General features: G+C 38.6%; 1 protein-coding gene across 4 annotated transcripts in view; it reads right to left on the minus strand.

Moving 5' to 3' along the window:
• Positions 1-35: 35 nt before the first annotated feature.
• Positions 36-13729, minus strand: part of FGD3 (FYVE, RhoGEF and PH domain containing 3) — an 81976-nt gene continuing 68282 nt past the window's right edge. For 2 of the 4 annotated variants that reach the window (XM_010718468.3, XM_010718469.3), the window contains exons 11-19: positions 13091-13183; positions 12554-12633; positions 12078-12108; positions 11455-11556; positions 8669-8728; positions 4315-4482; positions 4050-4172; positions 2040-2192; positions 36-1253 (exon numbers count right to left, since the gene is read on the minus strand). In XM_010718468.3, coding sequence (XP_010716770.1) covers positions 1221-1253; positions 2040-2192; positions 4050-4172; positions 4315-4482; positions 8669-8728; positions 11455-11556; positions 12078-12108; positions 12554-12633; positions 13091-13183 — 843 coding nt within the window. In that variant the 3' untranslated portion in view covers positions 36-1220. The remainder of the gene's footprint in view (positions 1254-2039; positions 2193-4049; positions 4173-4314; positions 4483-8668; positions 8729-11454; positions 11557-12077; positions 12109-12553; positions 12634-13090; positions 13184-13729) is intronic. The other 2 variants (XM_019620067.2, XM_031555544.1) reach the window with 2 other exon arrangements.

Genomic DNA, 13729 nt, shown 5'->3' on the forward strand with positions numbered 1-13729 from the left:
AAAAAAAAAAAAAGATAGAAGAAATTGCTGTCTTGGTAAAAAGCAAAGAAAAAGAAAATTCCTTTCCACACCAGACTTTGCACAGAAGTCTCCCAAGGATCTCTGCTAAATAAGATTTGAGAAGCGGCAGTCTCCTCAGATGCTATTAGGTTTGTTAAGACAGTTTCATGTAAATAGGAGGGAAAGAAAAAGCCTGCCTCTGATCTTTCTTTTTCATATCCATATTCTCTTGCATTTTACCTGATCCTCTGAAGACTTAGCACAAGGCTAGAAGCATGAGCATATAAAGGAAAAATAAATGTTTCTCCTTGGGTTTTTGCAGCTTTCTGCTGTAATCTGCTTTCTGAAGTAAAGCCATAGGTCACGTTTCACTGGTTTGCTTTTTGGCTTTTCAGATTAACATAGCTCACTGCTGGGTACTTGTAGGTTTTCACTTCACTGGCGAACAGCTCCACTAAAACAGTATTGGAAAATTTATTGTGAGATACCTCAGACTGTATTGAGGCATATTAAATGCACTTCATTTTTAGGCACAGCTATTTCGTATACATAAAGTTTCCGATGGTGTAAAGCCCTGAATCCAGAATCTGCTCCATCTTCTCCGTGCTCTGTAGAGATGTGAGTTTATGGAAGGACAACACACATTTGTAGCTCTACTCTATAGATTCTAGGTGTGCTGGGGGGCACAAAGTTGAAAAAGAATTTGAGTAGCAGAGTTCAATTTGGCACATGGTAGCAGTTTTTATCAGTGTGGTGACCTCCGAGACATTTAGTAGCCTGGAAATAAATAGGACATTCTGGGAAGTACGGGGGCAAGAGCCAAGGTGGCTTTATTTGAGCAAGCATTCATTGCAAGAGTTCTGGATGCACACCAATAGGTCTGTATTTCTTGCACAGTGTTTAGCTCTTTTCCGTGCAGGTTGCTTCTCTTGAGGAAGTATCACAAAGCTGAAAGACAGTCTGGAGGCTATAAGGAGAGGCTTCAAGAAAGAGGTTTTTCAGTTTGATGTTTTTCAGTTTGATGTTTTTCAGCATAGGCTGCAGCTGTTCGCTGATTTTCCACGCAGTATTCAAGCCAGGTTAGCATGTCAGCATATCAGGGGGAAGGATGGCTCATGAAGTTAAGATCTCCTGGTGTTTCAGTAGCTCTTTCCAGAATCTGAGACACTCTGAAGATAAGCCTTTGTGGGTCCACTTTCAATTGAAATGAATGGCCCCTTTTATGCATGCAGTGACTTCTGAATGACTTCTGGCTGTAATTCAAAGGTAAAATAAATAAAAATCTTTTCTTCAAGATGACCCATGAAATTCATTGCACGTAATAGTACTCACAGCTCTTCCTGTAGTCTAAAAAAAGCATTGGTAAGAGAAGGTTCAGCTACTGGGAGATGAAAACAAACCAGCTTGCCAATACGTTTCTTGTTTTTTTTAAAATAAAGGTAAGTGATGCTGCTATCACAGTATAAAGCTTGGTGACATCCATAGCAATTGTGAAGCAACAGCTTGTGCAGTACAATTTGCAGAAGTTGTGTCTTGGAGAAAGCAGTCTGCATGCTAGCAGGGTTAAGAATATTTCGGTGAGTCCTGACAGTCCTTCAAAAAGGATCTCATGTTTTTGCATTATCAAGTAGCATTATCAAGTAAGGAAAACGTGTTCTAATGACATTTTGGCAGGAGTGCAAAAAAACCCCAAACCCTACTTTTCCAAGCTCTGCCAACAGTTACCGTGAGAATCTCAATGTTGAAAATGCATTGTAACAAAAAGCAGCCAGAATCTTTTCCTATCTTTTGTTACTTTGAAAGCTGAAGCTTATCTGCAAAACCTGTGTGCATCCCTATACCATAAACATCCTATGGGAACACCCCCACTAACAAACAGGATTCAGTTTGCACGAACATTCAAATGTCACTGTAGGAAAACAAAAGTAACCAAATGATTTGTTTTGAACAAATACATTTGAATAACAGTAATAGTAATAATGGTAATAGACACACAAGGGCAGCTAGCACACCAGATGTTTCTTAGCTAAACATCATACCTCTGCAGCTTGTCTTTTCTTCTGTTCTCCTACTGCTTCCATCCCAGGGCTGCACGGGCTTAGAGGCAGCTGCAGAAAACACTCTTTACACACTCGATTGTGACGACTATTATCTGCAAGTGGTTTGAACTCTGAGCATTTTGCACAGATCACCTGTATCAGAAGGACGGTGCTGTATTAGCCAGTATTAAAAAGTAATCTTATTTGTACTCTAAACAAACTGAATTGCTGAATGAAAACTTTTGTAAACATAAAATAAAGCGATCAATCCACAATGCTTACTTACCTCCATTAAGAATTAATATCTTTGTGATCCCATCCCAAGAAATCCATTAAAGAAAACACATGCCTCTTAGGGAATACTTTATAATTGAGTTAAAAAGAGCTTAGGTTTACAAAGCAATCAGTGTTTCCCAGCGCCTATCATAAGACAGTTTTGGAGTGAAGGTGGCTGGCACCTCCTTATCAGTAGGCAGTTCAGCCTGAAAGAACTGAGGGATCCAAAATTACCAACCATTTTATGAACATAGCCCAACATAATATGCATTACAATTTTTGTTTGATGCCAAATTAACAGCTTTTGATTCCAAGAACATGCAAAGAAACATCAATCCCATGAAATCAGTGCCTGCAGAGAGTGATGGATCTGCAGCTCTGGAACTTGCTTCCAGACTTAAATCTACTACTTGCTTTTGCACAGCTGCTCCAAGGAGAGAAACTGTCCCCCGGGGTGCAATACAAGGGCAGTCAGATGGATTCAACATCTATTTAGAAACTGCTGTATAATAATACACCATAAATGCCCTTTGGTTACAAGTATATGTTATTACATGCTTCACTGCAGGACTGTAAGAAGGTAACTGCTTTAATTCAGCAAGCGTTAAGTGAAGAGCCGTTCTGCCAAGTTATGTAAACAAAAGCAAGCTGGCATTTTTAGAAACATGATAGTCTTTCCTTGAGGCAATTTAACTTCTTTCATTTGCTGCTATTGCCATGTCAGAAAACATTACATAAGCAACAACTATTTAACAATAAATTATTAATAATGTAATTCTTCGCATCTCTCTGTCTGTAGGGGAAAATTATTATTTCCCTTCTTAAATAATACTCGGCTTTACAGTAGAGCATTTGAGACATACAGAAACATTTTATGATTTTAGCTATTATTAAAAACAGAACAAAAAATCCAGGAAACTGAAAATCCCAGCTCTTTGCAAAGATGTCTCCTCCGCAGTAATTTTGTTTCGATTGCTGAGACTGAGTATTTTAAACATCTTAGCTATGCAGTTACATCTCCCTCCAGCTGAAAATTTATCTCCGCTTCCCAAATGAATAATAGTATTTAAATAACATTATTCTGTACTCGTAACACTGGAAACATTGAACTGTGAAACTCAAGTAACAGAAGGGAGGTTTGAAGTCACGTTACAGAAATCAATCTCGTCTTGGCTATAATGCCATTTCCAGAAAAATCTGAGAATTAAGCTGTCAGTGAATGGCACTGGGAAAGGGCAGCTAAGTGCCCTCTGCAACCTGGCCCTGCACCTCCAGCACTCATTATTTCAAACTTTCCAAGCATTTTGGAACAAGCAATTCTAGACAATTCTGCTTTTAGGAAAAGCTCATTCATCTTAAATACTGTATGTTCAGTTGCTCATCCCAGAAAGAGCTAGCAAGAAACAGGGCCACTGGAATGCCATTTTTTTTCTGCAAACAGTTAGCAACCACCTCCCAGATATATGCATGTTCCCAGAGAATGCATCACCTTTCTTTTTAACCACTGATGCAGTATGTGCCCGTAAAGCAGCACAGACTACGTCACTTGAAAAAAGCAGCAGACATTTGCTCTTTTCTACCCTACCTCTGAGCCACTAAAGCACGTGGGAAGATCTGCTCTGTCAACAATCTATTTGTGCACAATCTATTTAGTTCCTGCACTGAAAAAATAAAGAATATCTTCTATGCTCTCTGCAAAAGAAACTAAAAGCCTCAATGCATTCTGAAACTTACTGCTCCACACTGCTTGCAGTGGTGCCGCCGTTTAGTGATAGAGTTAAAGCTCTCACTGCAGCTCTTGCATGCCTGCTTCTCCTTGTCCCGCTTGGACTTGGAAAATTTCCTACAGGAATCGCTCTGAAATGAAAAATACAATTGTCTGACTGAAGAAAAAAATACACATCACAACATAACTCACAGAGCTCTCACGCTGAGAGAGCAAAGCTCCTCCTTGGGTTTCACAGTATTCAAGTAATTCTAGAGAAGAATTCATGCTAACTCTGCTAATGGCCGAAGGCGAAGGTGGAAATGCTGCTTCAGTCACTGGGTGCTCCTGGTGTGGGATTACGTGACTTCTGATCGCCAGAACCAATTCTCCGCGTCCAGCCTGACTGCTGACACCACTCCTACATCTTTCAGCCTCTCTGAGTCTCTGTCCTGATGTTCCCTGGGTACAGAGGAAAACAGCATCTTTCTGCAGAGCTATTGCAATCACCCTGGCTTGTAATGGGGACAAAACCACAAGTAATTACTTCTAATTAGACTGGATCTTTTAATTTTTACTAAATTTACAACAGCTGCTATTGCAACGTTTCAAACTTTGATACAAGCACGTGGGATGTTTTGCAATTCAGTTTGGTGAAGCACAGTCAGATGGGACTGCTCATTCAGGAAAATCACCAGACCCTCATATACATACATATTAATTGTTCAGCAATGCAAAACGCCTGCAAATCCAACACATGCACAAGCAGAGCAAAGAGTTTCACTTTTCTTGTAAAGAACCAGATGTAACCAGTACAACATTGAATTACAATAACTGAACAATGCCTTGGATGATTCACTGGCAAAATATTCCTTTCAGACAGTATTAGAGCTCTCCAAGTAAGGCACATAATTAAGGCAACCTGATCTTCTTCTACTGACAAAGAGCAATCTACAGTCATGCTTTTTATTTGTATCACAGAAGTTGGCCAGTTTCTTATTCCAATTTTGATGATAGTGCTATTTAATTTTTTATGAGACTGCTTTTCCTTCTAGTGGCTAGGAGTGGATTCCCCTTAAGTTGTTTGATCAGAACACTACATCACTGGCAAACATTATTTTCTCCTCTTCTTAAAAGTCAACATTTGAACACAGAATAAAAAGCTTTTTGATTCTTCTATTAACAACAATTTCATCTGTGTTATTAGAACTGCAAGAGCATGAATGAAGCCACCATTTAAGCTTGCAAGCAGTTACTAGAAGATAATCTTGAAGAATACTAACCAAAAAAATCAGTTTTTGGCTTTTGATTGATACCTTCATATGCCTGCATAGGAAAAATGCTGAAGCTCCTCTAATATGAACTGAATGTACTGCTTACGTGGAAGTTGGTTTACTTGATTTGAACTTCAACAGGAATATCCATCGGCACACCTACGCATGCTTCTGTAGTACAGAAATGACTGCAGTTGAGTATTTCCTTCAAGGGTTCTTATATTTGACTTCTCATCAACGTGAAACACTCTGGGCAGTGCTCAATTTCAGAAATACACAACCCATGTATTTGACAAAGGAAAGAAAACTGAAAAGCTAGTCTATTAGGTCTGGTTTATGTTATGACAGCTATGCACTGGGCTTTAACTGGACAGATTTTAATTTGTGCTGTAGCAAACAGCAAGCTTTTGATACAAATTTCACTGATCCAAAAAGGCCCTGTATGAAGAGCTCCCCAGGTGTTTGATAAATACCACCATGTTCCTTAACACTTCCCAACATGATGACAATACAGTAAGAATACAGGAGTCTGAAACACTGCTAGTGTGGCTGCAGGAAAGATAATAAAAATGAAAACGTATTTTCTTTACAACTTGACAAATTCGAGAAGAAAAACACTGAATACATCTTATTTAACTGCTGACACTGGGAAAGAAGTGAGACGTCCTTTACTTTCAATCCCTGTGGAAAGCAACAGACACTGCTGCACAGGCAATCAGCCATCTCACCCAGTGATGGCTCAGGAGGTTGACACCACCACGTAAACCATCTGAAAAGAGAGGTTTTTTGTAGTAAACAAGGAAATGCACTGTAATTCACAGACCCCATTTGTCAAAAGTCACTTTGCATCTGAGTCATTTATTACTCAAATGACATTTACTGTTGATGTGTGTTGAAAGGGAAACTAAAGCTGCCCTAGCCTCAACTGGATTCTTGATACGTACTTAAATAATCACTGGATTTGTCTTTCTTGATGTACCCAGTCCTGTTTTGAAGTCAGTGGAAAAAAAACACACAAAATCTGTTCATAGCCGGAATCTACACCAGTTTATTTCAGACTGGACTGTTTTGGTCACTCATTGGCATTAAACTCTCTAAATCTTGGCAAATGTTTTCACTTTCCTCAGCCTTTAAAATTCTGGTGGAAAAAGTGGATAGGTACAACCCATGCCTAGGACTGTAATGTTTGCAAGGTCAGGGTCTGTGGCTGGAGTGCTTAGGAAAGCAGACATCAAATCAGTAGTGTGATGTGGAGAAGCAGAGAAGAAACACCAGAGCTCAGAGGAACAGCAAGAAACACAGTGGGCTCAGCAGACTGTTTTCTGTTGTTTATTACTTGTAATGTATTTCAGTTTGTTCCAACAGCCAGCCTCAATGCTGCACACACAACATGCACAAGGCTGATGAGGCTCATACGGGCAGATACATGAAAAGATGTTTTCAATCTTTTTTTTCCCTCATATGCTTACATAGCTGCATATTTCCCTGTTACAAATTACATGTTTGCAGACACCCGCAGTGGGGCAGAACACCATCAGGTACTTCTGGAAATGCTGAATATATGTGAGAAATTAAAATCCTTTGTGTATTTCATACTTTGCAATACAACTGAAGTATTTAGCTTGTTTCTCTATATGCCAATGTCATACACGCAAGACAATGTTCCAATGGGCTGTACTTTCCTTTTGCAAACAGGAAGTTTAGCATTAAGCCACATAAACTGTGCACTACAGCAAACAGCCACCACATATTGCACAACAAGCAGGTTACACCTTCTGCTTTGTTTTTATTGCCTGATTGTGATAACATGCAACGCTAAGGAAATGCCAGCAGATTCTTCAGACTCAGCAAAACCACAGGAAGGAGGTATCAGTTTGCTGACCACCACTACCACCAAGTGGTTTGCATGTGGAAGCTGTGAAGCTCAAAATGTACTTGCTCATAAAGTCACTGAAATGCTTCTTTTAAAGGGATGTCATTAAAATTATTATTATTTTTTTTATAAAACTTCAACTTACATCTGAATTCATTGCTCATGCTAACATGATCCATATATATATATATATATATATAAATATATATGTATATTTAGCTTTGAGATGTTAATGTATATTTATTTCAGGAATTAAAACTTTCTTTTAATATGCAACTTAACAAAAGAGATTTAATGTGTCACAATACACTATGCAAATCACTGACATGAATATCTACAATCAACCAGAAGGATCTCAGTATGTTATCTAGCTACAACTAAAGTGTGTTTATCCCACAGGCCAACAGAAGTGTTTAAGTACCATTCAGGCAATTTTTTTCGTAGTTACTTCCCTATAGCAACTGCAACTAAATCAACAGGGCCACTAATTGTAAAGGTGGCCATAAATAAATAAAAAATGCTTATTGCAAATAGGAAGTGTAAACAAATAATAAATAGCAACAAGTACACTGATGAATACATTCACTTTAATAACCTCGTTAGAACAGGTCAGGCTGCTGGTGTGTTTAACAGCGTTCCACTGATAGTTTGTAAACTTTACCGATAGGTCACAGCCTTGGAGAGAGATTCAGAGAAGCCTTCTAAGTAGCTCCAGCTAATGTATAATATCCTATAGTATGTCTCACTGTTGGTTTTTTGTGATTGTTGTTCCTGTGTTTCTCAGTAAATTTCAGCTGACCCCAAGGCATTTCCTGAAAATCTATTATTCTCTGAAAATACTTTAGAAGGGAGAGATATGAACACTAAAAAAATAAATACATAAAAATAGACTTTACTAAGGACTCAATCCTCTTTTTGAAGCAGTGCTTATCTTGCTCAGAAGCAATCACAGATGTTATAAGGGCAAAATGAAAAATACCTTTTTCTAAATATATCTCACCTTTGCAGCAACCAATCACTGGCAGGCCAGAGATGTACAAAGGCACTATCAACTACTCCTCTGTATTGGCAGAAATACAGAAAGCATGCTATGAATGCAATCCTCATCAAAATTTGGTTGTGGAGGTGAAATGCTGACTTGTACAAAATGTCAGCATTAACCAGTCTGGCTTCCTTTTGTTCTCATCCCCACAAGCATTCAGTATAGCTCCCCATCAGAACTTAAAAAACCACAACCCTACAACAGTAACAATCAGCATCCCTCACGCTAGGTTCACCACTGGTGCAGCACGTACCAGGAAAGGAGGATTTACACCCCTGATGGTGCAAAGCCCTGCGAATAGCTGGGAGTACCACTCACGCAAGAAGTTCAGGACAGCACAGCTGCATCAACTAACAATGGAATATAAACCAATACGCTGAAACATTTCTGATTTTTTCCTGATGAAAAAGAAACATAAAGCACCCCACACTAACAAAGTATTAGTTTTTGATTACTTACCCCTCCAAATGCACCACTGTCTGCTCCTGGCATCGATTCCACAGAGCTCGTACTTGCTATCTGAGGGAAACACAGCAACACAGAACAACTTGAACACAGACAATCTAAAAATCACAATTTAATCAACAGAAGCACTGCCAACTCTCATATCTCAGGGATGTCACTCAGTTCTCTACATCTTTTCCTTGCCACGTACTATGAGCCTCCACTCTTCTGAGATCAAGCAGCGGTAAAACAGGTTATTTTCCTGTGGAATATTTTTATATACTTAAAAATAACAACAACAAACTTTTTCTTGAAATGCTGCAGATGAAAATGAAGTGCAGAGAAACGAGTGTCCACTTTCTGTAGGAACTAAGCCACAAAGGGCTCTGAAGCTTTCTGTAAAGATGTCTTCAAAAGATCACAGTGGCAGTAACCCTGCTAGAGACTGACTGGCAATGACACTGAATTATTTCCCTCTTGACAGGTGGGACTTTATTACCATTCCTCTTAGATGTATTGTAGAAGTGTCCAAACTGACAGCCTCACTGGATTGCACTTAGGCAGACTATGTAAGAGATAAGCAGTAACCATGAAAAACAGAAAATGCACAGTGAAGAGAGAGAGCAAGGGAGTGACAGAGACATGCTCTTTTCAACAGGCTCTGGGTGGTGGTTTTTTTTTTAAAGGAAATCTTAGTGAGAACAATATTACCAGGAACCATTACTGCTGTATATTATTGCATAGGGATAATCTCAAGAATAGGTCCAAATGTCAGACACTGCCAAAGCTCTTTACCTACATGAAAGTGTAAATCTTCTGTAGGTGATTCATAGGCAAAAGATCAACCCTCAATGGCTGTATGATACTATGTAAGTCAGTAGGGAAAACAAAAGCACGTAAGGATCGCGTGCAAAGGCATGCAGCAGACACACAACTGAAATTAATCATGAGCACTGTAACATATCAAATGTACAGCCAAGGATGGGAGAAAAGCAATTTGGCAATTTTTCTACAAGCTTATTATAACCAGAGCCCCATTTCTAGTAGCTGTTACAGATCTAGCCTGGAATTCACGAGAGCATCTGTATTTCTTGACTCTTGAGAGTGAAAAAGGAACATTATTGTCATTTTTTCCTCTGAAGCATGCTGCCCAGTATCCTACCAAGATGATGAGGTATGTATGGTAGACGCTGCTCACAGAAGCATACTGCTACACAGAATGCTCTCAATTTGTCCAGTTTTCCTTACGGAATTACATCCATCTCTTTTTAACTGACAGCAATTTCTGGTACTTTTAGCCTTGACATCAGTATTCAAAGCTCATTATCCAGATTAGATTATCTCCTAAAAATACAGGTTAATATTCTGACATAAAAAAAATTAATGTGCATACTATGATCGTATCACAGCCAAGAGATAAACCAGAACTCTGTCCTGCTTCAGTTTTATGAACAACTGGGGTATAAACATGAGGCTACACTGTTAACACAGAAACAAAATAAAACAGGATTTACAAAGCAAGATAAGTTATGAAGTTGAACAGACACTGTCTTAATTAGATAGAGAGAAGTATGCCTATTAGTTTGCCTATTAGAAAAAGGTTTTTTCCATCAGAGCATCAATGGTTCTGAAGGCAGCCAGGACTTAAGAATACAGACACAGACTGATTATTTTGCAATTTTGTCAGAGTATTTTTAGCTGACAAATAGTTCAAGATCAGCAAGCTATATAGCACATTTTGAAAACACACTATCATTGGCCACTGTAAGTGATGTGATCATAAACCCTGGAGATTTGCAAAGATCTATGCTGCCAGTCTGTGACTTGCGCTGGGATGAAAGAAACGTCTAACAACATCCAACATCTCTCTCGAGTCCCCTGGGAAATCAGTTAAACAAAAATCCAGCATTACAGAGTCAGAGACAGATCAGGGAAGTGGAGGTTCCTATGACTATTACACACAATATAAAAGTTGGGGAGGGAAGGGGTAAAAAGATAAAAAGGTTCCCAGAGTTTAATCTCTCCAGATAGATCCTGTGCTCCAAGATCTTACAACTTTGACCACTGATGACATCAACACAGGCAGTTCTGCATCAAAATCCCCAAAATTTCCCTCTACCAGGTACTTTCCTCTTTAGATTTTAAGCAATTATGGTTTAGGTTATTAACATAATTCTGAAGTTAAATGAAGAGAGATTGTCATGGCCTCCATGCGACTACTTCCAAAAACAACATTCCTAGCAAACACAGCACAGAGAATTCACTCCAGTTTCAAGACTATTAAACATTCGAGACTATTCCGCATATGTGGTTGAAGAGTTGAACCTTTCTGAAATAGACAGTATTGTTAAGATCCCCATAAAAAGCATTTATTTCAACTGCTTAGAACTTTTTCAGTAATAAAAAAGAAGAAGAAAAAAATAAGTAAAAAAAATACATCTCTGAGGAGATGGGGAAAGGTAATGAAGGAAATCTCCCAGGCACACAGACATCATTCCAGACAGCCAACCACTCATAACACTGAAGAATTACACCTGTTATGCTAAATGAGCCACTCATCTGGAAAACATGACTGATAGGTCTCTTGCACTGAATTACCCTGGGTAATTTATTCCATACCTGCATGGTTGAATAACTATGACTGATATGCATTTGAGAGCCAAAGAAGTAGAGCTGACTGTACTGTAATGTAAAACAAAACCAAGAAATAAGACGACAGTATTTGAAACTTAGCTGAATAACTGCAGTTCAACTGTCAGTGTAACTGGTACAGCAAAGAAGAATTAAGCACTCATACTTACTGATGAATCAGGAAGATGTTCCTCTTCTTGAGAAAAAGAGCTATTGAAAGCTCTAAAGGTTTCACTGTTCTGTTTGTGCTTTTCAATTGTTGCTTGGATGACCTGAAATAAATATGCCAGAGAAGACAAAATGTATTACAAAAGGAGCCTTAGAAAAACTTATATTAAAAAATATTTTAAAATTATCATAGGAGAAGTTTAGAGTCATCATTCTATTGAAAACCCCTTTCACTTGCAGAAATGAAATTTGAAATTTAAGAACTTTTAAAACAACTGTGAATGGCATTGTTAATTCACCACCATGAACTCAAAAACTAAGAACACTATTAGTGTTTCTTGTAAGTGAGACTGCAAGAATACAATCTCTTCACTTTCTTCTCTCGCTGCATTTCAGGATTGCAGCACATGGGGCCCCTTTGAAGCCTCTGCTCACTACAGTGAGGCAGTATTCAGCAGGGGACACTGAGGGGCGCACTAGATTCTCTGTAATCAGCTTTTCCATATGGGACTACTCTGCTTCCTCACACAGCCTCATTTGTACAGAAACCCAAAAGATCATTTTAAAATCAGAAGGTGCTGACTGCAAGGCGATTTCATCCATTTAGGATTGTTTTTATATTAACCTGAATCCATTCCCTCTTCTCTTCTTCAGTCCTGTTAAGACAAAAGAAAAAAAATAAATCAGACATCAACATTCTACTCTCAATATTTTCATTAAGTCCAAGTACTGACACCCTCACAGCTTTATATGCATAAATATTTTAACCTTTATATCGTCTACTTTATAAAAATTATTAGTAGTTATTGACCTTAATTATTACCAGACAAAATATCTGCCAAAAATGTTTGAATTATTACTATAGCAGAATCTAAAAACACTTCTATAAACATCTTACACACTGAACAAAGCCAATCAACATGACACTTTAACATACTGACTGAGTGAAGGCCAACAAACTCTCTTGCGTATCTGAATGAATCATCTCATATGCTCATCTTCTGGTTTAAAGCTATATCCTGCTAACCCAGCCATATAACCTACATCATAAATTTGTACATAAATATTCACCAAGCCCAAAAGCCAGAACAAGAACCGTACCTGGCTTGTAGTTCCAGTGATCTCTTTTTTCCTGTTATTGAAAATGTGTGAGCCACATTTTGCTTGGCAATTTCTTGGACCTGCCAAAAGAACACATCAACTTCTTACTTGTCTTCACCTTCTTTCAGTCATTTTAATGACTTAAAAGTATATTAGTTATTTGAAATGCTTAGCTGAAAGGATCACTCTGAATACAATACAAAGGTAGAAAAAACAAAGGATTATTTTAGTAATTATTTAGTAATTGTCTCACTACAAAACCTCTGAACCTGCAGTGTTTCCCTGTAACAGAGAGGAAAAAAAAGGGCTCCAGAGTCAGCTAGGCAATGAATGAAAGCTTTCAACCAAACACTATTTGCTTACCTTTACTTTATTACCTGGTAATAATAACTATAAAAAAAGAGAACCAAAGCTGGATTTTAATTGTTTATGTATTTCTATACAGTCAGATTTTTTTTAGATTCAGATGGGATCTGGCACTATCTACTGGAGAAGCAAGTCTAAGCATTAAAAACAGTGAAAGGAAGAGAGACAAACCTGCAGTCCTCCAATGTCCATCTTTTCTCGAACACTGAACTTCTGGCCTATCAGTCTGAGTTTTGGCACACAGTACAGCACCATGCTGTTAAACTGTAACAAGGAAGATATTTAAGTTGAAGAGCTCCATGTAGGACACAGACTGCATTTTGACAATCTGGGACTCCGGCACACCTTATTCGATAATGTAATTAACAGGGAGAGATTTAAGAAGCTGGAGTCACACCATTACTTGAAAAAGGTGGACAAATAGAAACGTGCCACCTGCCCACTTCTTCCTCTAACACTATGTGCTCACTCTGGTACCAATTCAATTGTCTTAAAAGCAAAGATGATCTATTCTGCCAGTATCAGAGAAGCTGGCCAACTCGCTCAGCAGTGTGGGACAGCTGAAATGCCCCCTCAGAAGCACACCACAGAAGTGCAGCCTCTGAAAGGCTCGTATGGCACAGATCCTTTTAAGCCTGACAAGCCATTGGCAAAGGCGTGAGCACGGAAGGAGGAAGGAAATCCTCGAGGAAAAAGCATCAAGAGCAAATTGCTGCTCAGAGGAAGGAATAGCTGGGCTCAGTTACTGAAAGCTTTTTGTGCGGTGATTAGAGAGATGGAAGTGTATCAATTCACAGCACAACTCTGAAA

Source organism: Meleagris gallopavo, chromosome 14 (assembly GCF_000146605.3).
Source record: "Meleagris gallopavo isolate NT-WF06-2002-E0010 breed Aviagen turkey brand Nicholas breeding stock chromosome 14, Turkey_5.1, whole genome shotgun sequence".
Classification (NCBI taxonomy): Eukaryota; Metazoa; Chordata; class Aves; order Galliformes; family Phasianidae; genus Meleagris; species Meleagris gallopavo.